General features: G+C 30.9%; 1 protein-coding gene across 1 annotated transcript in view; it reads right to left on the bottom strand.

The window, feature by feature from the left end:
• Positions 1 to 1,739: 1,739 nt before the first annotated feature.
• Positions 1,740 to 27,546, bottom strand: part of LOC134699109 (integrator complex subunit 8-like) — a 41,142-nt gene continuing 15,335 nt past the window's right edge. The window contains exons 13-27 of the mRNA XM_063560800.1: positions 27,055 to 27,242; positions 20,087 to 20,223; positions 19,362 to 19,472; positions 17,934 to 18,141; positions 17,480 to 17,589; positions 16,306 to 16,390; positions 15,793 to 15,920; positions 13,237 to 13,296; positions 12,903 to 12,964; positions 5,847 to 5,965; positions 5,364 to 5,467; positions 5,083 to 5,133; positions 4,523 to 4,661; positions 4,066 to 4,109; positions 1,740 to 3,688 (exon numbers count right to left, since the gene is read on the bottom strand). Coding sequence (XP_063416870.1) covers positions 3,572 to 3,688; positions 4,066 to 4,109; positions 4,523 to 4,661; positions 5,083 to 5,133; positions 5,364 to 5,467; positions 5,847 to 5,965; positions 12,903 to 12,964; positions 13,237 to 13,296; positions 15,793 to 15,920; positions 16,306 to 16,390; positions 17,480 to 17,589; positions 17,934 to 18,141; positions 19,362 to 19,472; positions 20,087 to 20,223; positions 27,055 to 27,242 — 1,663 coding nt within the window. The 3' untranslated portion in view covers positions 1,740 to 3,571. The remainder of the gene's footprint in view (positions 3,689 to 4,065; positions 4,110 to 4,522; positions 4,662 to 5,082; positions 5,134 to 5,363; positions 5,468 to 5,846; positions 5,966 to 12,902; positions 12,965 to 13,236; positions 13,297 to 15,792; positions 15,921 to 16,305; positions 16,391 to 17,479; positions 17,590 to 17,933; positions 18,142 to 19,361; positions 19,473 to 20,086; positions 20,224 to 27,054; positions 27,243 to 27,546) is intronic.

The following is a 27,546-nucleotide window of genomic DNA, read 5'->3' as shown; positions in this document are numbered from 1 at the left end:
GATAATTTGACTGTTTTTATCCACATTCTCAGTTTTTAAGAAACCATGTTCGAATAGTTTTGTTCCTTTGAAAAGAGTAGTCTACTAACCTCTCTTAAACAGTCCTTATTATTGCTAGCTCTGCAGATTCAATGTCATCAAAGAGGCAAGTTTAAAGTTCATAACTCATGAAGTAAGAGTAATAACTTTCGTTTGAAACATTTTAGATTAATCTTCCATTTCTTAGATTGACCAGTTATTTGAAGTCTATTATTACTATTTTATTCTCATTTCCCCCATTTGGACCGAAGTTTTCTGTTGCCTTTGTGCTTGCTATGTCTCGTTTCGGGTCGACTCCTAGTAGACTATTGTCTTAGGAACAGTATACTCTTTTCATGATTTATGAGTAATATTAGTGAATAATGCAAATATATTTGACTTGCACATGCTTTGAAATAGTACTGTCACTTAAACAGTAAGTGTATTTTGTGTTTAACTATTCAATAGGAAAGAAATATTCAAAGCAATGGTTTATTTCTGATAAATTTACAGAGCCAATTAGCTCCATAATGTACCTTGACCTTCATTCAAATATTTCTGATTTTGCCAGCTAATTTTTTTAAGGGAAAGCAGTATTTTTTTTCTTCAATTATGTAGTTGACAATGAATAATTAAAATTCTATAATTAAATGTGTAGTTTTTAATTTGATTTTGTACAGGAATAGATAAAGGGTTCTGTATTGATTACAGAAGTTGTAACAGTGTAAGGGAAACAGATTGTTTTCCTTTTTATATGTTTTAATACTACACTAGAATTGTCCCACCTGAAAAAAAATATATAGTGTCCTGGTCATATACTAGTACTATTATATACTATATACCTCAGACAATTCCATAATAGCAGGCGCACAAATTCAACAGGGGCCAAAGATAACAGAGGGACAGTTAAACTCCTAGATAGAAAATAAACTAAATGGCTAAAAATTTTAAAAAAACAAACACAAATAATAGTGCACAGGACACAACATATAAAACTAAAGACCTAGCAAAATGAACCCCACCAAAATCTGGGGATGATCTTAGGTGCTCCGGAAGGGTAAGTGGATCCTGCTCCACATGTGGCACCCATTGTGTTGATCAAATTATTACAAACATGGTAAATAGTCTAATTTGGTGGTCAAATTCATGAAAAGGAGAGTAGATTGTAGTTATGACGTAAGGAACATATCCAATATCATCTGTGAATCGCTTATTCTATAACTGTCAACCAACTTGTGAAAGCTTTAGTAAAATTTACCACACGATAATTTCAACTTCATCATTTGGGACTCTTGGTTCAATGTCTTCCTTGTGAGCAGCAACCCTCTATCGAGGAAACCATGACAGAAAATACAAGCAACATATGTGCATTTTTTCCAGTTCTGAGCTTAAACTAAAAAAGGGGTAGTTTTCATAAATTATGTACCTACTTACTAGTATATCACCCCAACTGCCATTCATCCGATGAAATCCCCTTACTTTAAGTTTGTTTTGGACTTCATCAAACCCAGTCAAAAATATATAACACTAACTAGAAGAGAATTGTGTGTTATAATGAGGTTCCAATGGGTTAGGCCACTAAATAACCAGCGTGGAATTCTTCTTAATAGGAGGAAAAGTAGTTACAATATTAACAAGTCAGACAAATGTAGTAACCTTTCATATATTTAATATAGAAAAATAATATGTAAAAAGTACATAAACAACTTGTTTATACTGTTTCCTATAGAACAAAATATGTATTAACATGAAATTTCAGCACATCAGAGGTATTTGATATTAGCTAGGCATTAAAAAACAACTCCAAATACTTAATTTGTGGTTTTTACAATTAAGGTCACAACAGACACTGGTTAAACACGGATCTAATTTGATGCTATATATACTTTCAAAACAAAGTTATGTGCAGTATCTGTAACAAACATAAAACTGACTTACAGTGACTTTAGCCATGACATCTCCAGTTTGACTTAGAGCCATGACACAAAGACTGACACAGATGTAACCCATGACATCTCCATGTTTGACTTAGAGCCATGACACAAAGACCGACACAGATGTAATCCATGACATCTCTATGTTTGACTTGGATCCATGACACAAAGACAGACACATATGTAACCCATGACATCTCCATGTTTGACTTGGATCCATGAAACAAAGACAGTCACAGATGTAACCAATGACATCTCCATGTTTGACTTGGATCCATGACACAAAGACTGACACAGATGTAACCCATGACATCTCCTTGTTTGACTTAGAGCCATGACACAAAGATTGACACAGATGTAACCCATGACATCTCCTTGTTTGACTTGGATCCATGTCACAAAGACCAACACAGATGTAACCCATGACATCTCTATGTTTGACTTAGAGCCATGACACAAAGACCGACACAGATGTAACCCATGACATTTTCATGTTTGACTTAGAGCCAGGAACCTAACTAGAAGTTAAAAAAATACTACACAATAAACCTCTATGGCTATGTTTTAAAAAAATAAATAAATATATTTTGATTTCTGTCCGAGATTCTTTTCTAGGGGCACTTCAAATTCCTTTAAATAAATGTAATTTCAACTTTTTTCCATAATAATTAATGCGTTATTATAATTTGTTCTATAATAATTGTACATGTAAAACTTAACCACAACAGATTTGACACCAACATTAACACCTCTCTTTCAGTTAAACAATATATAAAATGACCATTCAGTTGTTTCTATCTTAAAATAAGAAAATGAAAATGAAGGTACAATATCAGTTAATTGATACTTACACAAAATGATGAAACACTTATTGATAATGAAAGGCGTGTATAAAACATAATAATTTTTGATTTTACGAATATGTTTTTATACAAACACCACTTGTTTGTATAGAAAACAACAAAACCTCTAACCACTACTGATACTTCTTAAAAACAATCTACTTTCAAAAGGTAAGAAACAAACATAGTGCTAACTTATTGGAAGTAAAAAAATACATTTATTTTTTTCAATTACACTACCGATAAATGATATGATATGAGACAATGAAATTATCATTCTGTTGGCTTCATACAAACAAAAATACAAAACCGATCAATGTGATCACATATTACATAGGTAATACTTCATAGCACAAAACATGGTTACAGAAATTCAAATCAAATTGCACATTTCAAATGTAATAACTTAATGCATATATGTTGTGAATTGATCCTGGCCATGTTACTGCTGTGCAGAAGAATGTGCTTCTAATTATGACAACTAATGAATATTTTATTCTTCTACTTGATCTTTATTCTTCTACTTGATCTTCCGACAGCTTTTATCCAAGAGGATTTTCTTTAGCCAGTTTGAAGACATGAATTTAAACCAACTAAAATAAGTGCATTAGCTCACTGAATTGTGACAAAGCCTAAGCCTCATCGATGGGCACAGTAAAAATATTGACATATTTTGTTAGTTAAAATAACCAAACTTAATCAGTTTTAAAACTTTTAAATTAGCACTTTTCCTTTTTTAACAATCACTAATATTATAGATTAATTGTATGAATGGAATCACAGGTACTGTTTTGCAAGTGCCCTTAAGAATTTCCTTTTTCTAATCTGTAATGCTCTCTGTATTATGTCATCAGGATTATTGCTGTTCAGGTCTAACTGGCTCAATGCTTTCATCTGTAAAATACAAAATTCATAAGAATCTATAAATCAACATATCAAGTATCTTGGTATTACTTTTAAATTCTTAACTGATCACTAACTACATTTAGAACATAATTTATATAAGAATTGATTTTGACCTCAAAACTAAAACATATCTTTATGCAATTTTAGATGACTATTCACTAAAATTTGAACTCAGAGGAGAACCTGATAAAATTTGATATAGGAGTCAATTTTCAGCCATAAAACTCCTTTATATATATATATATACAGGAATGATGAATACATAGAATATATGTCTATCTACCCATAAACATAAGGTAAATTCAGTAATTTTCAATTGAATTATGGGTAATATGAGCATGTTATTAGTAGGATAGATAACTTACAGCTGTCTGCCTTTTGTCCATTTCTCCTCTTCTTGTATGTAAATCTAAATATGATTAAGGAGCTATAACAAAACGTTTAATATATGACAATATAATTAGTAATCAACCTCTGGTTCTTTGATGACTAACACATATATTCCTTCTTCTTTTATAACAACATCTTCATTTAGTAAATTGTTTTACAAACATTTAGCCTAAACATTAAAAACTGTGTTAAGGGACTTCCACATACATATTTTCACCATTCATCAAAAAGTAAAATAACAAAATACTGGCCTCTCAGATAAAGGGAAATAAGACAATGTTCAAATTAGTTAAGAAATTCCATACATATAGAGAAACTTAAGCTTGAGAATCATGAATCTAAAATTTATGAAATCTGTAGCTTAAATTTTCTCTGCCGATTCTTAGGTTAAATATTTGTGTGCTGCATTTTGTCAACTGTATAGAAGGATACGGACTAGAAACTCTAATATACTGATATCCCAAATACAGGAATAATATGAGTCCATGGCATCGTATGAGTTCCTTTCCTGTAAAGCCTTAAAGGCTGTAGTATAATCCACTTCATCTGTAAACTGACATAATACTGCTACCTGAAAAATAAATCATAAAGTTCAAATACAGCTTAACTTGACTTTTCTGAGAAATGTTAAGAGACGTATTTACACTTGTAGGCAAATTACATAACAATTACATAACATCACAAACATTCGTTTAACTTCGACTTCATAATTCAAAATATTTGACGTCACAACTAAAAAGTGATTGTTGCTTGACGTCAAAACGTTATTCGGAGGTGATATAAGGTCATTCAGAGGCAAAATACAGCTAAATACCAAAAGTGTAAATACGTTTATTGTATAGTGCCCTGCAGAAGATTGGAAATACTGGGTATAAAGGATCCACGGAAAAAGGGTTTGTTTATGTAAATTCAGGGAAATTTGGTTGCATTTCTATCTTAACCATGTTAAAAACACAAATAGTTTGTTCTAAATATGTCTGGAATTAACAAACCTGTGTATGGCACTGTAGATACAAACAACACTTGATCATTCTTTTGTATACCTGAAAAAAGAACAAAACATTTACACACTTAATGCAAATTTTTTCAGCAAAAAGGGACTATCACTCGTTAAAAACTCATTTTCCTTCACAATCTTTAATAGAGTTTACAGCTTTTTTTCAATTGAGGAATTGTGATCAAAGAAATGGTTTTATTCACATCTTACTAATAAACAGTATAAATTTTATAAAGCTCCTGTGTGATCATAAGTGATATCAGAAATAGTATTTACCTGATCATCATATAAACTTTTAGGTACAGCTATTGAAAAGAAATCTGATGCTACAACTCCAGACTCCATATAAAACTTCATGGCCGGGGAATATTGATTATTTGCTACAAAAAATAATGTATATTTATTTTATAAATTCAGCTAATGACCTATGAAAAACAAGCCCTCTAGGAACCATTTCTAAGAAGATAATGAAAGAGGACAAAGTGCGAAAAAAGGTACATAAATTACTATTCTGGATTTATTTTCTGTGTAATCATTCATATCTTCATAATTGATAAATAAATTAATGATTTTTCTTCAGTAAAAATATAATCTTTACCATTGTTTATGGTCAAAAGAAATAAAGAATAAGAGGAAACCCTGCTAAAGAAAGTTAAAAATTCAATTCTTGTATTTAACAAATGTTTACCTGTACTTATTATTATTTCATGAAAATGAAATTTATTTTTATGGAAGGTTTTGTATACACGGTTTACTCACCAAAGTGTATATCTGCCTGTGTCCTAAGCCAGGATGGCTGTGAAGGGTTGGTAACTAGTGCATGCTGCATCAAAATGGAAAGACTCTCTTCTATGGCTCGGACATTTAATGTATTGGGACTGAAATATATTGCAAAACAAGTTTTATACTTGGGAACAATTTCTATAATTAAATGTGATAAAGTAAAACCTGTATAAACTGGTTGGATACGGGACTATGAAAAAAGGGCCGGTTTTGACAGTGAGCCGGTTTATTCAGGTTTCTGTTTTGACTGGAAGTAAATGACTTGTGACGTCTGATATATTGCATTTAAAAGTTCTGTCAGATTAAAAACTACAATCAAAGCGCGAAAGCGCTGTAAAGGCAGTTAATTACAGGTTGTGTGTATTTCTAGTCCAGTTATATCATTATCTTCCATAGAACAGAGGTGGTTTGTAGAATTTAAGATTTAGAGTTCTTTTGTACCTAGTTCACCTATATCTATAGTCTACTGTTTACAGTATATTTTTTGTGCCTCGCCATGAAATGCATTTTTAGCCATGGCCTTGTCAGTTTGCTTTAAATTTATGAGTTTGACTGTCCCTTTGGTGTCTTTCGTCCCTCTTCTTTAGACATAAAAGAACTTTTCCTTTTCAATATAAATAGACTATTTTTAATTATTGATTGTATACGCATATTCTACAACTCCCATAAAAAATAGTTCACAAAGATTGGCTAGTCTCTGTACTGTGTGTATAGCAAGAACATCAAGTAAAATGTAACATAATGGTAAATGTACATAGTAACATGTCAACTTTTTTGATGACCATACCTGCCAACTGTCAGTATTTGCAGAGTATTTCCCCCATCGAGCTCCAGGCTCCCAAATGGAAATTTTGTAAGAGCAATTTTGTCGACTATTTAAAGAAAACAATTAATTCAACAATGGCTATAAGCGTGTTAATGCAAGAAGAAGCCAAAAACCACATTAGAATATATTTGAAGGGAATCCATGACAATCGCCCCATTAGCAAATAGCCCCACTTTTTCACTAACATGACTAACTCGCCCCACTTTAAAAAAAAACTGCCCCAACCTGGATTACCAAATCGCCCCACTTGTGAACTGTGATAAATCCTGTTAATATTACTCCTGCCAACTCGCCCCACCTAATAGAAAACGATAATATCTAGATAAATATATTATTAACCAGGATGAATTTAGTAATGCCAACTCGCCCCACTTATGTTAAAAGATGTTATACCGTTGTATATAAGTTAAATTCTGTTAATATTACTCCTGCCAACTGGTCCCACCTAATGGAAATCGGTGAAATCTAGATAAATATATTATTAACCAGGATGAATTTAGTAATGCCAACTCGCCCCACGTATGGAAAAAGATGTTATCCCATTGAATATAAGTTCAATTCCTTATATTGCCTTATGATACAATTAACAGGTTTCTTTTCAATTGTTATGCAAATAACTAAGCTTCAAAACTAACATTTATTCTTCAACAATCAGTTTGTTTTTAGAATTATAATTTCAGTATATATCAATAATAGTAATTAAATTAATTTTCGGTTTGTTTGTATTCTGTGTAGATTAGTTTTCATTAAAGTGGTGCGAGTTTTTATTTTTAATTATTTATATATATATTAATCTAAAAATTACCGTTTTTTTATAAGTAGGGCGAGTTGGCAGGAGTAATATTAAACAGGGTTCTCACTAAGGCAAGTCCATGAGTACTGGACTCATCAAAATCTGTCTTGACTCACCATTTTCAAAACTGGTGAGTCCACAAATACATCAATATTGAAATATTTTGTATAAACTGAACACAGTTACCATGACTCACCATGGCCAAAAATGACAAGTCCCTGCACTCGCCTTCAAAAATCCTTAGCGAGAACCCTGATTTAACATGATTTAACCAATTTCACATGTGGGGCGAGTTGGCAGGAGTAATATTTAACATGATTTAACCAATTTCACATGTGGGGCGATTTGATAAATCAGTTTGTGGTGTTTTTTTAAAAAGTGGGGCGATTATATGAACCATCTTTCACGTAAAACCCCCATGTGCATTTTGAAAAGTTGGCAGATATGTTTCTAACTCCAGGCAAAATCTACCGCTATGAATGAAAAAGAAGTTTTCAATTAAGGCTCTGTGGCCATAACAGCTGTCTCATTAGCATTTCAACCACTTCCCATATTTGCAATTAAAACAATAGAAGAAAATTATTCAACGCAAAAACAAAACTTACTTGTAAATATGAAATTCTCTTTACAGTATTAGTTTTTCTCATTGTTTGAGATTGTACAGTAGTACCTGTAACTGCTTATACCTATTTCTTATTCACTTTTGCTTGATAAACTCACTAAATATCATATACATTGTACCATATGTATTTTTATATGCATTCCAATAACATGAACAATTGTAATTCAATTCTATATACCAAAGCAAAATGAACTGCACCACTTTCATTCACTAGTATGCATCTTTTGGCAAAATACAAGTTCTTAGATGACACAATTAATATAATATATATTTATTGATAAAAAAATAAAATTTAGTATACAACTCTTTAACAGGTATAAAAAAAGCACAGCTGTGTCATAAATTGTGAAATCTGTGCTGAAAACATAGACATTGATGGTATTTTAGTAATTCCATATGTGAAGCTCAACATTAGCTCGTCAGTTGGTGGTGGACAGTTATAGTTCCTTTCTGCAGGCTAGGATGAATGACTTTTCAGGAAAACCAATTTCACAAATCAAAACTTTCCTCTAGATTTCTCCTACAATAATCATCCAGTTTAGTTCTTTTGTTTTAATTGGACACCATCCTGATTTTTAATTTTGCAAACCATTCAGTCTCTTGCTTGCAAATGGTGCATGAAAATAGGATGGGTATGGCAGTAGACAAGTCTCTTTAAAGTGGGTTTGTGCCCTGAAAAAAAGTTTTATAACTTAAGTTTAATTGAAACTTGTGCAACACATATACCTAAATAACTATATAACATAGAAGAGAGCATCATTCGTGTCAATGTTTTGTTCCTGTTTACATTGTCATTGATATTTTTTCAGAAAGCCTGAGGCATAGCTCATGAATTCCTGTCATTAGACATTACATCCTAAATTAACATAATTACTGCTAGAATAATTATCTATATGATATACGTACACTATCATTGTACAGCCCAAGTCTTCAGTATATATAATTGTTGCATTCATTCACTCCTGTGTTCAGTCGTTCAAAAATATTTAAACATCAACAAATGAACTTTAATAAGGACAAGAAAACACAGAAAAGATACGTACGCAGCAGTTAGTAATCATCAAAAATCTGATGGATAACTGGATACCATAAGAAGAAGTACATACAACCCGTGTTTAAGTGTATTTGAAAGAGAAATAAATCTGGTTAAACGATGTAAAAAGGAGAAATATATCTGGTTAAACGATGTATAAAGGAGGAAAAGATTGTAGATATTGCATTACGATGCGTTCTACCTAATAGCACGTGGATATGTTTACATATTTAGACTTGACCCAGTATGACCCGTACCTTGTACCGCCGTCGTTTAACTGTTTAAACACTTGACTACAGTCGAGTATAAGCTAGACAATAAAAAGCTTAAGCCTGTACTATTTGTGTTAAGTAAATGTGTTTGTTCTGTACATTTAAATTGTTTTACCTGATAACAAGGACGTATATCTATCCGTTTCCTTCTCAATTCACTTTGTCAAATTCTTCGAGCTTCTTCAAAACATACGTATTACTGCGCCAGGAAGTGAAAAAAATATGAGAAATCCTCGTAAAATAATGCTATTTTCAATTTTGTTGAATCCATTTTGTTATATTATTATACAAAGATAAAAAAAAAGTTACGATTAATTATGAATTTGCATATCATTATACGGAACGTTTATGGACTATGTTTTAAGTCGGTCATTTTGGCAGGAAATCATGTACACATACACACGTAGATTGGCTGGTACCAATTGTAATGTTACACATCAAATATATCAAATAGCTAATACCCGGAACGTAGAACAGGGAACCAGGATAATAAGTAGACAACATACATAACTAATACCGAAATTGAAAACACTTTACGGTTTCTTGTTCATAAACCGAATTCCGCTTTGAATTATAGAAGATGCAATATTAATCATGTTCAGTCGACTTTTCATTGTTATATCAACGTCTGAACTAATTAAAGAATCTTTATATGTCAGATAACACTTGAAATTGACCCGACCTCTTTCCTCACGGAATATACAAATAATGATAGTTTGTAGTCAGGTTGACTGCTTATAATGCAAAATACACACTAATAGCAAGTTCTACAAAACGAACAATACACACTGATCGTTTCTTTAGTCCCCAATGTAAATGAAAGAAACAAAAACCATATCATACCATAAAAAGAAGAGGAGAAATTCGAACATTTCCGGATCTATTTCTGGCCAAAAGACCCCCAGCAAAGATTGAGTATGAAAAGATGAACCTCATGACTTAAAAGTCAGGCCTTAAAGCACTGCCTTTAAAAAATGGATAGACTGAAGAAGTAAAATACAAAACGCAATAATGAAATAACTTGATTTGTTTTGAATCATTATCTTCATTGGCTGGAAAAAATTTAGAAACTGGTTGTGCCTAGAATTATATAAAAATTCAATTAACAACGCAAGTTAAATCAGAGATATATTGGGCTTGTCTTTTAGATAAAATTAACATGTTAATAGTGTTTTAATAAATAATACTGCTCACTGCTGTCCTATTTTATTTTAACAGTTTAACACCTGGCTAAAAGATTATCCTGGAAAGCCATTTTGTATAAACAAATATGTTTTGATTGCATATCAATCATTTAAAATTAATTTGAAAAACCGGTTTTGACAGGTAATAATTGATGTAATTTTTTAAAAGAGTATTGGGATTGCATCATAAGAATGAAATTCGGAATACGAACGGTTTATTTACAAAGGTTTTTTTTTAAGAAAGACTTTGAAGGGAAAACAAACGGTACTTTACAGCCGCAATGGACAGGAAACCGGTTTATTTAGGGTCCTGTTTACTCAGTTTTGACTGTAGTTGTAAAATGATTTGTCCTTTTTTAAATAAATATATGAGCTTTATTTCCCTTTTATAAGTAAATTTATTTTCCTTAATTTATATTAATTTATGCATATTTATTTTCCCCTTTTTTATATAAATATATTACAACAAACTTAGCAACAGCTTAGGATATGAACTAGAGGCTCTAAAGAGCCTGTGTCGCTCACCTTGGTCTATGTGAATATTAAACAAAGGAAGCAGATTGAAAATTGACTACAAAGGTCAATAACTCCTACAGGGGTCAATTGACCATTTCGTTCATGTTGACTTATTTGTAGATCTTACTTTGCTGAACATTATTGCTGTTTACAGTTTACCTATATCTATAATAATATTCAATATAAAACAGCAAAATTTCCTTAAAATTACCAATTCAGGGGCCGCAACCCAAAAACAGGTTGTCCAATTCATCTGAAAATTTCAGGGCAGATAGATCTTGACCTGATTAACAATTTTACTTCATGTCAGATTTTCTCTAAATTATTTGGTTTTTGAGTTATAAGCCAAAAACTGCATTTTACCCCTATGTTCTATTTTTAGCCGTGGCGGCCATCTTGGTTTGATGGCCAGGTCACCGGACACATTTTTTAAACAAGAAACCCCAAAGATGATTGTGGCCAAGTTTGGATCAATTTGGCACAGCAGTTTCAGAGAAGAAGATTTTAGTAAAAGATATATAAAATTTACGAAAAATGGTTAAAAATTGACTTTAAAGGGCAATAACTCCTAAAGAGGTCAACTGACCATTTTGGTCATGTTGACTTATTTGTAAATCTGACCGCTGAACATTATTGCTGTTTATAGTTTACCTATATCTATAATAATATTCAATATAATAACCAAAAACAGCAAAATTTCCTTAAAATTACCAATTCAGGGGCCGCAACCCAAAAACAGGTTGTCCAATTCATCTGAAAATTTCAGGGCAGATAGATCTTCACCTGATTAACAAATTTACCCATGTCAGATTTGCTCTAAATGCTTTGGTTTTTGAGTTATAAGCCAAAAACTGCATTTTACCCCTATGTTCTATTTATAGTCATGGCAGTCATCTTGGTTAGTTGGGCGGGGTCACCGGACACAATTTTTAAACTAGATACCCCAATGATGATTGTGGCCAAGTTTCAAATAATTTGGCCCAGCAGTTTCAGAGGAGAAGATTTTTCTAAAAGATTACTAAGATTTACGAAAAATGGTTAAAAATTTACTATAAAGGGCAATAACTCCTAAAGTGGTCAACTGATCATTTTGGTCATGTTGACTTATTTGTAGATCTTACTTTGCTGAACATTATTGCTTTTTACAGTTTATCTCTATCTGAAATAATATTCAAGATAATAACCAAAAACAACAAAATTTCCTTAAAATTACCAATTCAGGGGCAGCAACCTAACAACGGAATGTCAGATTCATCTGATAATTTCAGGGCAGATAGATCTTAACCTGATTATCAATATTACCCCCATGTAAGATTTGCCCTAAATGCTTTGGTTTTTGAGTTATAAGCCAAAAACTGCATTTTACCCCTATGTTCTATTTATAGCCATGGCGGCCATCTTGGTTAGTTGGCGGGGTCATTGGACACAATTTTTAAACTAGATACCCCAATGATGATTGTGGCCAAGTTTGGTTAAATTTGGCCCCGTAGTTTCAGAGGAGAAGATTTTTGTAAAAGTTAACGCCGGACGACGACGACGGATGAGAAAAGCTCACTTGGCCCTTCGGGCCAGGTGAGCTAAAAAGGACCAGGAATTTGCATATTTGATTTTAAAGTCCTTGGACTATAAACAAACATCAGAGAGGATCATAAATTTTTGGATTCAAACACCCTCTACAGACACCCCTGTCTATATTGTGGCATGATTCTCCAAACAGGGAATTATGAAAAAATATCTATAGTAATTAGCAAAATGAAAAACCAAACTATAATACATATTTACTTACTTGTTGACAACAGTGGGCCAAAACTGTACATATTCACTGTAGATTTCACATGAAATGTCATCCTAAATATTAAATACAAAGAAATAAAATGAATGCAAATAAAACAATTTTTACCACAATTTACAGTACTCTCAAATGATTTAACCCTTTAATTCACTAATCAAATTTTGTGTTCAAGGTTTTAAAATTCTAATGAATAAAATGTGATGCTTTTTTATTCCCTTTTCAGTTTGTTTTTGAAAATTAAAAAAAAACAAACAGAATTTTCTTCTACATAATTACATATTAAGCAAGTGAACTGTACACTTCTGCCAGTTATTACATATATACATACCCTGAGAAGATTATAATACTTGGTGAAGCAGGAAATTAATACAGAAATACAGGAAGGATCCTGAAAAAAATAAACATTTCTATCAGAAAATATATTCAAATGTTACAAAAGGTTTTAAAATAAGCATATTCATTTTACATTAATATCTTCTTATGCCAATCATTTGAAATGCTTGATGAATTAGATTTTAGAATATAACTCTTTTGTACTGACAAGTGCCAATGTCATATTGAGATTTTGACCTTTTGTTGTGAATAAATAAATAAATATGTATAAATGTCACTAAAATTTAGAGCATCCCTTTCCAAGTCATGGATAATTTTAACCTTGATCCCTATGAGTCAAAAAGGATATTCCTGCAAACAAAATAAAACACATCTGAACTGAGTTTGATAAATATCTTCTTTGACTGAAACAACTTATAGAAACAGCTGAAAATTTTAGATGTTTATGTATTTTGTAACATCTGATATTACTATCAGTAGCAACACTCTAAGTGCCTTTTGTGTTTTAAATAAGCAACAGTAGGATTTCAGTCTGGTGCACTGTCCTACATTAAACTCAGTGAGGATTCTCTGAAAGGTTTTCAGACAAGATAGCTCCAGTTAATTAACTTCTTTATCTAAACCGATACTAACCACTTTGATCTTAGTAAGGAATGTTTGAAAAGCTTCAACAGACATGATAGCTATGGTTGGATCTCTGTGTATTGTCACTACCTACCTTGATCTTAGTAAGGAATGTTTGAAAGGCTTCAACAGACATGATAGCTATGGTTGGATCTCTGTGTATTGTCACTACCTACCTTGAACTTTGTGAGGAATGTTTGAAAGGCTTCAACAGCCATTAAAGCTATAGTTGGATCTCTGTGTATTGTCTCTACCTACCTTAAACTTTGTTAGAAATGTTTGAAAGGCTTCAACAGCCATTATAGCTATGGTTGGATCTCTGTGTATTGTCACTACCTACCTTGAACTTTGTGAGGAATGTTTGAAAGGCTTCAACAGCCATTATAGCTATGGTTGGATCTCTGTGTATTGTCACTACCTACCTTGAACTTTGTGAGGAATGTTTGAAAGGCTTCCACAGCCATTATAGCTATGGTTGGATCTCTGTGTATTGTCTCTACCTACCTTAAACTTTGTTAGAAATGTTTGAAAGGCTTCAACAGCCATTATAACTATGGTTGGATCTCTGTGTATTGTCACTACCTACCTTGACCTTTGTGAGGAATGTTTGAAAGGCTTCAACAGACATGATAGCTATCAATGGATCTCTGTGTATTGTCACTACCTACCTTGGACTTTGTGAGGAATGTTTGAAATGCTTCAACAGCCATTATAGCTATGGTTGGACAGGGTTTCCGCTGGCGGTCGCCATTTTTGCAATTTGCGAAAAAATAATAATTGTGGCGATTAAAATTCGTCATTGGCGAAAGAAATTGGCGAAAGAAATATATATAAGGACTTATTTTCAGACATCTTGTCTATTTACTTTTATCGGGTTTCTCTGACTTTACCGATCAGATAATACTCGGAATTAACCTCTTTAAGATTTTGACAGAAAATCAATAATCAGCTGATTGCATTCATAGCAATCGACATCAAAGGACTAATTAATAAAGGTGTTGATTGTATGATATGACAAAATGATATGGTTAAATGGCTTCTGTCACATGTCACAAAAGGGATTTATTAACTACTTTGCGCGCGTTTGAAGCAAACTTTTTACTCTTCCTCTCCTTCTTTTAATGATAGCCCAGAAAAGAAAATTGTTGTTATGACGAAAAATGTTCAAAAGCAAGAAAGGTCTCTGATTTAAAACTTTATCATTTAACTTTCATATGGATCATTGATTTGAGTGGGTACTTCAAAGTCATTTCAGTTACAGACGTGTTTCAAGCATATAGTTTTACTTATTTACGATGGTCTAGAAAAGAAAACTGTCGTTATGAAGAAATCTATTCAAAAGGTTGGCATAAGAGTAACCCTTCAATGGAATGACTACACCTTACACGAGGGATCACTTCCAAGTGAAAACCACTTCTAATTTAGTAGGGGTGGGGGCTGGAAAAAAAGGAAAATTTTAAAAGAAAAATATATTTGTGTTACTTGGCGAAAAAAATAATAAAGTGGTGAAAAATATATTGTTTTGGCGAAAGAGGTGGCGAAAAAAATAATTGACCCAGGGAAAACCCTGTTGGATCTCTGTGTATTGTCACTACCTACCTTGAACTTTGTGAGAAATGTTTGAAAGGCTTCAACAGCCATTATAGCTATGGTTAGATCTCTGTGTATTGCCTCTACCTACCTTGAACTTTGTGAGAAATGTTTGAAAGGCTTCAACAGCCATTATAGCTATGGTTGGATCTCTGTGTATTGTCACTACCTACCTTGAACTTTGTCAGAAATGTTTGAAAGGCTTCAACAGCCATTATAGCTATGGTTGGATCTCTGTGTATTGTCACTACCTACCTTGAACTTTGTGAGGAATGTTTGAAAGGCTTCCACAGCCATTATAGCTATCAATGGATCTCTGTGTATTGTCACTACCTACCTTGAACTTTGTGAGGAATGTTTGAAAAGCTTCAACAGCCATTATAGCTATGGTTGGATCTCTGTGTATTGCACTGTGACGACCACTACTACTTATCCTCTGACTTCCTATTGTGTAAATATTCCTCACTGAAATAGTACAAGAATTTAGATAAAATAAGCCTGGTGTAGAAAGTCAAAATGTTATAATCATTATCAGCTTGATAATAAGCTTTAATCTTATAAAAAAGTTAAAAAAGAGTTATGTTAAAACAATATTTTTCCAACTTAAAACCAATGGTAATTAGTCTATTTTCTTGGAATCGGTGGGAAATTAAAATTTATGAAAATTGCAAGGTAATAATATTTTAAATAACAACCTTTATTTCCTATTGAGTCATTAATTTAACTACAAAACATTGTGATAATAACAATAAACTTCTAATTTGATATTTCAGATTAAAATGGGGGCTTATCAAATATACTCCTTTAAACCAACAGTGGAAGTAAATGTCTAACAATTATTTAATCATACCTGTGTCCCATATTTCTCTGGACAGTTTCCTAACAGATTTAACAGATGGTAATTCTTTCAACATACAGGCTACTTGTCTACAAAACTACATTAGAAAAAGAAACATGGCTACATATTATTTATATTTTATTTATTTTTGTTTTACAGTCTACAACATTTACTCCATCATAAACACATTCAGTTTTTTATTAATCTTAAAGTATGCACATTTTCTACACACAAACATAAATCAAATATAAAATAGATTCAGGTTTCTGCTTCACATAGACAACTCAATCTGATCTTTTCATGTTTTAGCACACTTTAAGATGAATAAAGAGAGCATTTAAGGTAGCACAATACAAAGATTTTTTTACTTCCAATCACTAACATTTGAAATGCTGTAACTTTCTTATGAATGCATAGAAAATAATAAAAGAGGTACATATAGATAGATAAAAGATTAAACTTTTAAATGAATGTAATATTTTTATTATGCAATCCTTATGTAATCAATTATTATGTAATTAGTGGCAAAATCTGGGTAAGGTCACTTGAATGAATTTAGCTCTTTCATCTCTTTAACTATACAGAAAATTTTAACAAAATCTTAATCAACACATCATGGGCTTCAAAAGGGTGTCTCAGATTGTCTCTAAGGTACTCTATTCTCTCATAAATCTCCAATTAGTGAAACATCCTAACCACATAAAAGAAGATAATGTTTAATTAGGTGTAAAATTTGTTCTATACATTCTATCTGAAATCTGCGACACCCTTTTGTAGATAATGGCCATAGGAACAAACTATAATAAAATCAAGCCTCTAGGGATACCTATGCAGAAGCTAATTTCATTTGAAAGTGGAAATTTGGTTAAAAATATTTTTGACACCGTTAACATTATAATTGGTTACATAATTGTTGCATAATGGTAACATTGCATTAATTTGAAAGAGTAATCTGTTAGCTATTCAAAACTACCACTTTTATAAATTTTCAAGCAATTTTAAGAAAGTTACAGCATTTTAAAACTTGGTAGTTGGAGTTATAAAATCTTTGTATTGTGCTACCTTAATAAGCATTTATTTGATTTCAAATCATTTCCTAGTAAACTAATAACGGACCAGTTACCAAAATGATAGCCATTTTAGAAAAATACAACAAGACCAAATATAACAAATTTCATGACAATACCTCTATATGTCCACTTCCACTTTGGTCCATATTACTGAGGTATCCTATATCTCTAATGTTCATCAGGAAGGCAGCACAGTGTTGTATTATATTATGACTAGGTTGGATATCTAAAGAAAAGATATTAGTGTCTTAAAACATGTCCCTTATACCATAATTATAGAGTTTTATATATATTATATAATAACTGTTCCAGCAATTTAGAAAATTCAACAGATGTAAGAGTGTCTAAGACATTAACAAACAGAAATGTCAATACCATTCCTGATGTCTTTTCTTGTTTGTTTTAATGTGTTCCCTACCAAGATTGTAACAAAAATTAAGCAAATATCAATTGTTATGATATCTTTTAAAAGAAATAAATCTAACAAATGTTAATCATTTAAGATAGAACAGGAGAGTTTCTTTAAAAAAATTGTTAAAAGTGTAAAGAAATATCCTTTTTGTTTAATACCTTGTCCTAATCTAACAGAAGTTATACAAGTTTTAGTTTTCTTGATAAGATCTTGTAATGTTGAATTTTCTCCAAGTGACTCATTCATATTGTATTGTTGTAGATCAGCTAGCAGTGTATACCATCGTATGTGTTTAGATAATGTGTAGGATAACTCTGCTACAACACGGTCAGCCACCATCAGCAACTGTCTAGCTCTTTCATATATCTGAAAAGTGGGAATAGTTGATTTTAATATAAATTGTATATCTAGAAAGGGACATAACTCAAGAATAGTAAAAGTAGCGCTACCCATATATATATATTTTGTGTTTGGTAATAGACAATGTGTAAAAGCTCCAGAACATCTGGTAGAGGCAAAGTAAAGTTAAAGAGTGGAAACAATATAGATGGCAATTTTTCCCTTTACAAAGGGACATAACTGGTGAACAGTAAAAGTGTGAATAAGTTTCATATAAAACATTTACTTGAGGCAAACTTAAGTTAGAGAATGGAAAGGAATTTTGGGACCTAACATGTTCAAACCTTAATAAAACTTTTGCACATGATTTTATCTTATTCTAAAAGCATTCTGAATGTTTTGGCATGAATTGAATGTCAAGTTGTTGATATGATTTCCAATCTAATGTCACATTGGACCTATTAATTTCAAATAGCTAAAAATAAAGGTATTCCTCCAAATGTCTTACATTAAATAATAAAACATAAAAAAGGCAGCAGAAAAATTAAAAAAATCTTCTCTCTATCAATAGATTATACACAGACAATCTAAATCTTCTCAATGTTACGATACTCAGTTTTATACTGCACTCGTTCTATTTGAGCAGTCAAAATGCGTTGACTGTATATTTCTATGTCATATAAAGTCACTGACCCGATATCACTTTTCCACATGAATATTTAAATAGAAATTGCCGAAATTGTAATTAATTATTCAAACGACCTCTTCAACCTGTTTTTGTTTCCAATGTATACGAACGACTCAAATTTATATCTGTTACAATTTTTAGAAGAAAAAAATATTTCACTTAATTCATTATGTTTTATGCTTATTGTAGATATTTTAGTTCATTCTCAAACAATTCCTTCAACATCAATTTTAGGGTTTCATCAGGAAATGTGCATTTCATTGTGATGTACATTTCTCCGCCTGCATGATATGAGGCCATTTTATAAAAGGGGGAGTTTCCCAATATTTAAATCAAATAATAAAATTAACACATTAAACAACGATAGAAAATGTTTTTTTTAGATTGCAGTATAAAGACAATAATAGTGCATTGACTTGACATATCAACGATATAAGGATTCGGCACGAAACGGGGAAAATGCTCGGCATAGCCTCGCTTTCCCCGTTTCTAAGCCTCATCCTTATATTGTTGATATGTCAAGTCAATGCACTATTATTGTCTATGTAAATAACCTTACCCTAACGTCCATCAAGTGGCAAGCTTTTCCCACAAGGAGGTAAATATAGGCTTGATCAGGACTAGATGTCAAATTATATATGACTTGGTGCATTTCTCTTGGAACCTTCCACTGTAAAATAATGTTATTGAATTAATAATGATGGCTAAGGTGATGTGTTTAAAATGGTGTAGTGGTCATTTTTCAAAACTTATAGTAGTTATTAACATTTTATATCTTCAAATAGAAATAAGACATTGATTTTATTTTCAATAGTGTACAGCCATGTTATAATCCTTCTTTAAATATCTACCACTTGCATTTTTCCATGACTTCAAGCATGTTTAAATAACTGCTACTTGCAAATATTTTTTTTATCATACTTCAAGCTTTCAAAGCTTGCTATGCAGTATATGTTTTAAACATAAAATTGAGAATGGAAATGGCGAATGTGTCAAAGAGAGCAGATGACAGCTGAAGGCCATCAATGGGTCTTCAATGCAGCAAGAAATTCCCGCACTTGGAGGTATGCTTCAGCTTGCCCCTAAACAAAAATATATACTAGTTCAGTGACAATTTGCTTATTATTAAGGCTGTACGGTGGCCTAAAGTTGCCAACATCCACACAGCAGATGATTCCAGTTTGACACATTTCATACTCAACTTTTATTTCTACATGCAAAATACATGTTAACAAATAACTCTGAAAATCTAGTTGGTTTACAGTATTGTGATGGGATCTATACCTTTTCATTCAGTGACATGACATAGGCTGGTGACCTGCCAAGTTTGGTACACAGATCAGATACAACATGGCGTATTATGTCAGGGTCGTATGAGTACATCAACTGTTGTTCAGGGTTACTTAATGATACAGAGGAATCTAAAAATTGTAGAACAGAAAATAAATTAGATTCTAATATTCAATGCCAATTAAAACAATATATGAAGCTGTAATTTGTTTTAAACTGTTATACATTAATCTGCAATTTAGTTTACCTTTATCTTGTCTCTTTTAAGTAACTGAACTGTCATCATATAATACTAAAGCATTTATCTTTTATTCTATATAACATTACATCAGTGAATCAATATGTCATTTATGAAACCCCAAAAAATTGAAAATATTATTTTTATCAATCATGCTCAAAAGTAACAAGTTTTACAATTGATGTTTCTAAATTACTTGAATGCATATATACTAGAATACATTATATACATGTATATATATTAAAGTATGTAAATGTCTAGTTCAAACAAATAAAATCTTGCTAATACCAAAATCTACAATATCCCAAGTAAATAAGACATGTACAGTCATTGGACAAAAGTGAGTTCCCAGTCAAAAAAAAGTCCTATCATTTCAACTAAAATCAATATTTTTCAAAAATTATTAGGAAGTAACAGTATGAGCGATTTTCATAATATAGATACCAAAAGATGAAGAAATGTCTGAAGTTTTATTGTTTATATGGTTATAATATTATTCATGCTCATTTTGATTTTATGACGAGATGAACACAAAGAAAAATATTTCTTGAAAAGTTTGCTATTATTCTAACCAAATTAAAATCATAAAAATTTGCATTTGTGTTTAACTATCGATTTTAGTTGAAATGATAGGACTGGGCACTCACTTTTGTCCTATGACTGTATAAATGTTATAATTATATGTAATGATTTAAATGTAATTCATTTAATCTCAATTCTAAATCAATCGCCATACAAATTTGCAATAGATTTGCTAAAAATATATATGGATGAATAAAACCATGCATTATTAGAAACTCCACTTAATATTCAGTTTCAACCTCATGGAAGTGATACCAAAGGTAGGGAGGGTTCATGTCACACAAATAAACTATGGATTATTAATAAAAGTCCAGTGTGATTAAATAGGTCTTTATAGGAATATTTTCATTTCTTGTTAATATAGTTCTTACCTCTTTTATCATGATTACTTGCTAAATAAGTATTTATCAAATCAATTAAAACAATTTGTCTTTTACATGCTTCAGATTATGTATTAAATATTCACCAAATCAAAATTTAATTTGCTGACAGCAAATTTCTACAAATTCAAATACATATAAACAAGTCACCAATGTTTTGGGAAACATGCGCACATCCACTCCACTTAGAGTTTTGATGGATAGTTCTCTCATTGGAAATCATACCACATCTTCTGATTTTTAAATCAGAGTGTTTTTGAGTTATTAACATTTTTTTATGAATAAAGTCTTTATACTCCAAAACGTAAAATCAGAATTTTCTAAAAATAGAAAATATCAATACATTTACACAATTCAACAAAGTTTCATGAAAATTGTGAAAAGCATTTTTGAGTTATAGAAAAAAAAATGAAAAATCCTACACTTTTAATAATAAAGAATAACTCAGAATCGTAAAATCTGAAATTTATAAAAATTAAAGGGAGCTTACATCTTTGAATATAAACTATTCACCAAAGTTTCATGAAAATTGGTGGAAGTATTTGAGTTTTTGTCTGAAGTGTTAAAGAGCGATAAGACAGTCAAACAACGGTATACAACTGAAATATCTGGGCTTCTGTGCCACATATTTTTAACAATACTAGAATAATTTCACAGTATCTTTTAAGTATCTTAGGTAGCAAACTTATAGTTAAACATAAATAAGCCTTCTATTACAGAACTTCTTTAAATATTATATATTATTTATGAAACTATTGAAAAAAGTTAAGTGTTGAATTAAAATAATTGGTAATAAAACCAAACCATCCATAAAATATTAATCTACTAATAAAATGACTGGCATATAAACTTGGCATAACACAGAAATAAAAAAGCAACTTTTTTCTTTTTTTCAAGCATAATATTTTTCATGTCCTATCACCTCAATTGTATTATATGTAAAATATGGAGCTGCATGCTACAGAAACGCAACCCTGAATACCTCTGATCATTTGTAATTCAGTTGGTTGTTGGCTGAGAGATGACAAAGTAGACACCGTAGATAGACTCCTCATTGTCGGGAGGGAAGTCCTCAAAAGATTACCTTTGATCATATCTAGAATTTATCAATCAAAAATCAGGCTAGCTCAAAAACATTATATATCAGTAATTGAAATCAATAAATAAAAGAAACTTATAATATACAGCTGATACATGTATGTTGATTTTAAAATAAAGGTTAGTTTTCTTTAGATTAATTATTGGTTGTTCATCTGCAATTTGATTGAAGAGACATTTACTAGACTTATTTTCTCCCAACACTTTGTTGTCTTCCCTTCATTAATAAACACAGTATATAGGATTGAGTCACTCATTAAGATATTATTTATATACATTATATAAATCACATGTATAATACACACCAGTGATTATTATAACATTTGAATATCAAAGCAATAACTGATGCAAACTGCTAAGTTTACTCCTAAAAATCCACAAATACCAAAAAAGAAAAAGTAATACAAGACATATTGTAGTTAAGTGTATTCAGAATTGATAGAGCAATACCTGCCAAACACATTATGTAGAAGGCATTAGCCACTGCATGTGAAGAACCTTAAGGATTTTATCTAATATCTCAAAGAAATTAATTTCATCATGAGTTTTGTTTTTACCATTTAGGTCCTATTTCCTGATGTTTTTTACTAAAATTAATCACTTATATAAATACCTTTTGTTTTTATGTATTGTTTGTTTGCTGTCACAGTGATTTATATTCCACATCTCCTTTTATCATTTTATCATCAAAAATAATCTTTTAACATAGAATGCTGTAAAGCAATATCTTATACATTTTTTATATAATTGATTTTTTTAATTTTTTTTTTTTTTTTATATCTTTTGTTATTTAAAAAGTCTATGAGCTTGTCCTTTGTAGTTATCAATAGAATGACTCATAAATTGTAGTTCTATATTGTTGAAGAATTTAACTTATAATATGAAAAAATGTATTTGAAATACTAGGTTAATATGAAGAAAAGCATTTGCAAGAAGCCTGTATTAATTTTCTGGTGATTGCCAAAATAATTTTATGTAATAAGTGATCAACAACTTCTATCCAATATATTTTAAAACCACAGTGCAAAGTGTCTACAATATTAAAATAAAAATCCTAATTTGTGATCTTCACACATTTAAGTGAAAAAAATAATAAAAATTAAGATGTACTAAAAAGTTAGTATCTGACATTATCAAAATGTATGGTCTTATTTTAAGAAGCTACACACATCTATGATGTTCTTCTAATAGCTATCTGTGCACCAATTTTGGTTACCTGTAGAATGAGCAGTTGATGGACGAGTCCTTGTTGAAAAAGAGGTCAAGGTAGGTTCCCTTGAGAAACTTGTCTGAGTATTGTACCGTGAAATAGGTGGGAATCGTGACCTGATGACTTTTAAATGATTAAGATAAAAAAATATCGATAAATCTAATTATAAAATAAATGTTCTAAGAATTTGATATTTGAATTATTAAATTTATTCCTGTTATTTGAGTATATTCTTTTTATTCATTTTTTAAGCAAATAAACTAAATGAAGGGAGAATGTGTTTTTAGGAACATAGATGATGCCCCACTTGCAAATAACGTTATAGAGGAGCATAGCTCCAGAAGGGTAAAAGTGAGGCCACCCAATTTCCAACTTGTTATGTGTTTTGTGGGTAATCAGCATTGTGTATAAACTTCATAATATTTAGTAGAGGCAAACTAGAGTATGAGAATGGAAACCAATTTTGGGACTAAGTATGTACAGACCGACACATGGACAAGGGTAACACTTAATGTCCCTCCACTGGGGCGGAGACATAAAAATGCAGAATATTTAATTTTCTATGCATTCTCACTTTGTTTGATGCATTGTAACCATTGTAAATATAATGAATAATTTCTAACATAATGATACAATTGCAAAAATATGAAAAACCTTTTTTACACATGATGGCTCAACTTTACAATAAAAATATTTTATTTTCAACACAAAACTATTTGTACTCAAATTAATTGATATATCAACCCAAATGAAAACAAGAATGCAAGCAATGTCTCCCCTACACGTAACTGAAAGAAGTGGAAAACATGAAGTATTTTTCTGACATATCCAATAAAGGGCTGCGCTTTAGCGCATGATACGCCCGTTGCTCTTGGTATAGTTGATGTAAAATCTGATATTTATACAAATCAAAAGGGATGTTACATTAATATATTCACCAAAGTTTCACCAAAGTTGCATAAAATCCCCCTTTTTTAAGTATAAAAATTCATTACTTTTTTAAGTATAAAAATTCATTACTTAAGAAAATGCAAAATCTAAAATTTATAAAAATTGAAAGGGAGCTTATGTCAATAGATATAAACAATTTATCAAAGTTGCATAAAATTTTGTCAAAGTGTTAGTTATTGTCCCAAAATTGGAAAATCCCCCCTTTTTTAAGCATAAAAATTCATAACACAGAAATGTAAAATCTGAAATTTATAAAAATTGAAAGGGAGCTTACATCAATAGATATAAACAATTCACCAAAGTTTCATGGACATTGGTGAAAGCCTTATTGAGTTATTGTCCGAAGTGTTAAAAATCCCCCTTTTTTATAAATAAAGCCCCATAAATCCAAAACTTAAAATCTGAAATTTATAAAAATTGAAAGGGAGCTTACATCAATAGATATAAACAATTCACCAAAGTGTCATGAACATTGGTGAAAGCTTTTTTGAGTTATTGTCCGAAGCGTTAAAAATGCCCCCTTTTTTATGAATAAAGCCCCATAAATCCAAAACTTAAAATCTGAAATTAAAAAAAAAACGAAAGGGAGCTTAAGTCAATAGATATAAACAATTCACTTAAGTTTCATGGAAATTGGTGAAAGTGTTTTTGAGTTATTGTCCGAAGTGTGGACGACGGACGGACGGACAGACGGACGGACAACGGTATACCATAATACGTCCCGTCTTAAAGACGGGCGTATAAAAAGTGCTCATCAAATATCAGACTTTCAGACATTCAATTCCAGTGGTTCATGTAAAAAGAGTGACTAAATAATTTGTTGAAAGGACAGATAGACAAGATGATTACAATATAGCCCTCACTTTTATAGAAAGGGTTTAATAAGATAACAAAGCAAGACCTTGTTCTCATAAGGGTTAGTAAAATACTTTCACCAGCCAACATGATTTAAACTGATAACTGAAAACTGCAAAGGATATTCACTGAACTGTATAAAACTTATTTGTATGACTCAAATAGTCATTTAAATGCAAAAGACTTGACTTTGTTCTATACAGTTCAATGAGCTACGAAATTAGTCCAAAATAAACACGTTAGGAGTCAATGGAGTCATTTCAAACATATATTTTTCATAATTCAGGTTACTGAAAATTATAAAATGAGATGAATTATGAGTAAAAAAACCATGAATTGAAATTTTCATTATGAAAACATACACTGTCCATAAGGTAATGCTTGTTTGAATTTTAAGTTTATCAAATTCATAAAACCAAATTTTTATCAAAAATACATGGTATTATTGATTGATTGTTGGTTGCTTAACTCCTAGAGCTATGGTTAAATTGCATTAAGAAAAATCTCGTTTAAAATTAAATCCCTCGTCTTATTTTTTTTTTAAGAAACCTGGAACTATTTGTTTTATGGTTTTAACAGAAAAATTCAAACTAATATAAAAGCATTACCTCTTAAACCAGTGTTTAGTGTTAATTAAATTCTTGTACATAAAAATTTCAGCATTTTCACAAACCTGTCATTTCTACCATAAAATACAAAACAATAAAATATTTTGAAATTAACAGTGTATCATGTTCATCTTTAAATACTTCATTTTCTAATTACATTTGATAACAAATTTTAAAGTCTGCAAATCATATTGAATTATTTAATTTTGAAATCCTATTGTTACCTTAAAATAAAGTCTAAACGGAATTTCATTCCAAATAAGTTATAAAACTACAGTATCAAAATTATTGTGACTATTCTTCTGTAGTTGGGTGACAAATAAATGCCTTAATTCAGCAAATTATGTATAAAACTAAAAAAAATTGGTAGGTTCTTCTAATCAATTTTCAAAGGCTATAATAGATTTAAGGTAAATTTAAGATATATTCATTTTCAGTTGTTCTACTAAATTCTGATTTTTAAAACAAAACAATATAAGATATCATGTATTTGACCTTCAACCTTTATACCTTTTACTGTCAAGATAATAATGTATAAGTTGCAAATAGATATGCAACACAAGCAACTCAGCAAGGACTCTGATGATTTTTCTTGGTGAAAAAGAAAAATTGAAGTCCCCTATTTTTTACCCAAAAATAAACACTAACTCAAATAAAAAAAATGTAATTTTGTGAGTTTTTAATTTTGAAATAAAAAGTTATGCAATATTACAGATGCAAACAGGAAGTAAACCTTATTTCCTTCCAAACTTTTATCAAATAATGTAATTCCAAAGTAAATCATACAACTAAACGACTCCGGGTGCAGGAATTTCTCGCTACATTGAAGACCTGTTGGTGACCTTCTGCTGTTGTTTTTTATATGGTCGGGTTGTTGTCTCTTTGACACATTCCCCATTTCCATTCTCAATTTTAACTAAAGAATACTTTTAAAACTGGTAGTGCATTTTGTTTGTTTGCTTTTATAAAATGTCTTATATCATCCAGGTCAAGTGTGACAAGTCACCACTAATGTTATTATTTATGAATTACACACTCACCTCTACTGGAAGGAAAACTACTACATGTAAGGGTAGCATCATCAAAAGAGTCCGCATAACTTAATTCTGGTTCCCTGATATAAACACTCATTTCCATTATCTCCTGTTCATTAAAATGTTTCTTAAAATCTCCATTCATTATGGCATGATTAAAATGTGATGCTGCAGCAGAAAGGTCCATTAAATGCCTGAAATCAACATACATGTAACAGAACGAATATAATTGCTAGCTCTACTTTCCAAGATTAGATGTAAATGCAAGAAGTTAATTTTGATTATTTTCAAAAAAAATTCATATTGTCTGTAAACAGTAGTAAAACATTATTAATGAAATGAGCTTCATTTACCCTTTTGATATTTATGTTTTTATTACTGGCATACATTTGGTTCTAGTGTAACATTATGATTCTGTTATGTTGAGATGAAAAATCTTTTTTTCAATTGTACTATAAAGTATAGTTATGGGGATTATGATTGTTTATATTGTGGTGA

The sequence above is a fragment of the Mytilus trossulus genome, unplaced genomic scaffold (assembly GCF_036588685.1).
Source record: "Mytilus trossulus isolate FHL-02 unplaced genomic scaffold, PNRI_Mtr1.1.1.hap1 h1tg000024l__unscaffolded, whole genome shotgun sequence".
Lineage (NCBI taxonomy): Eukaryota > Metazoa > Mollusca > Bivalvia > Mytilida > Mytilidae > Mytilus > Mytilus trossulus.
This window is presented reverse-complemented; position numbering and strand designations above follow the sequence as displayed.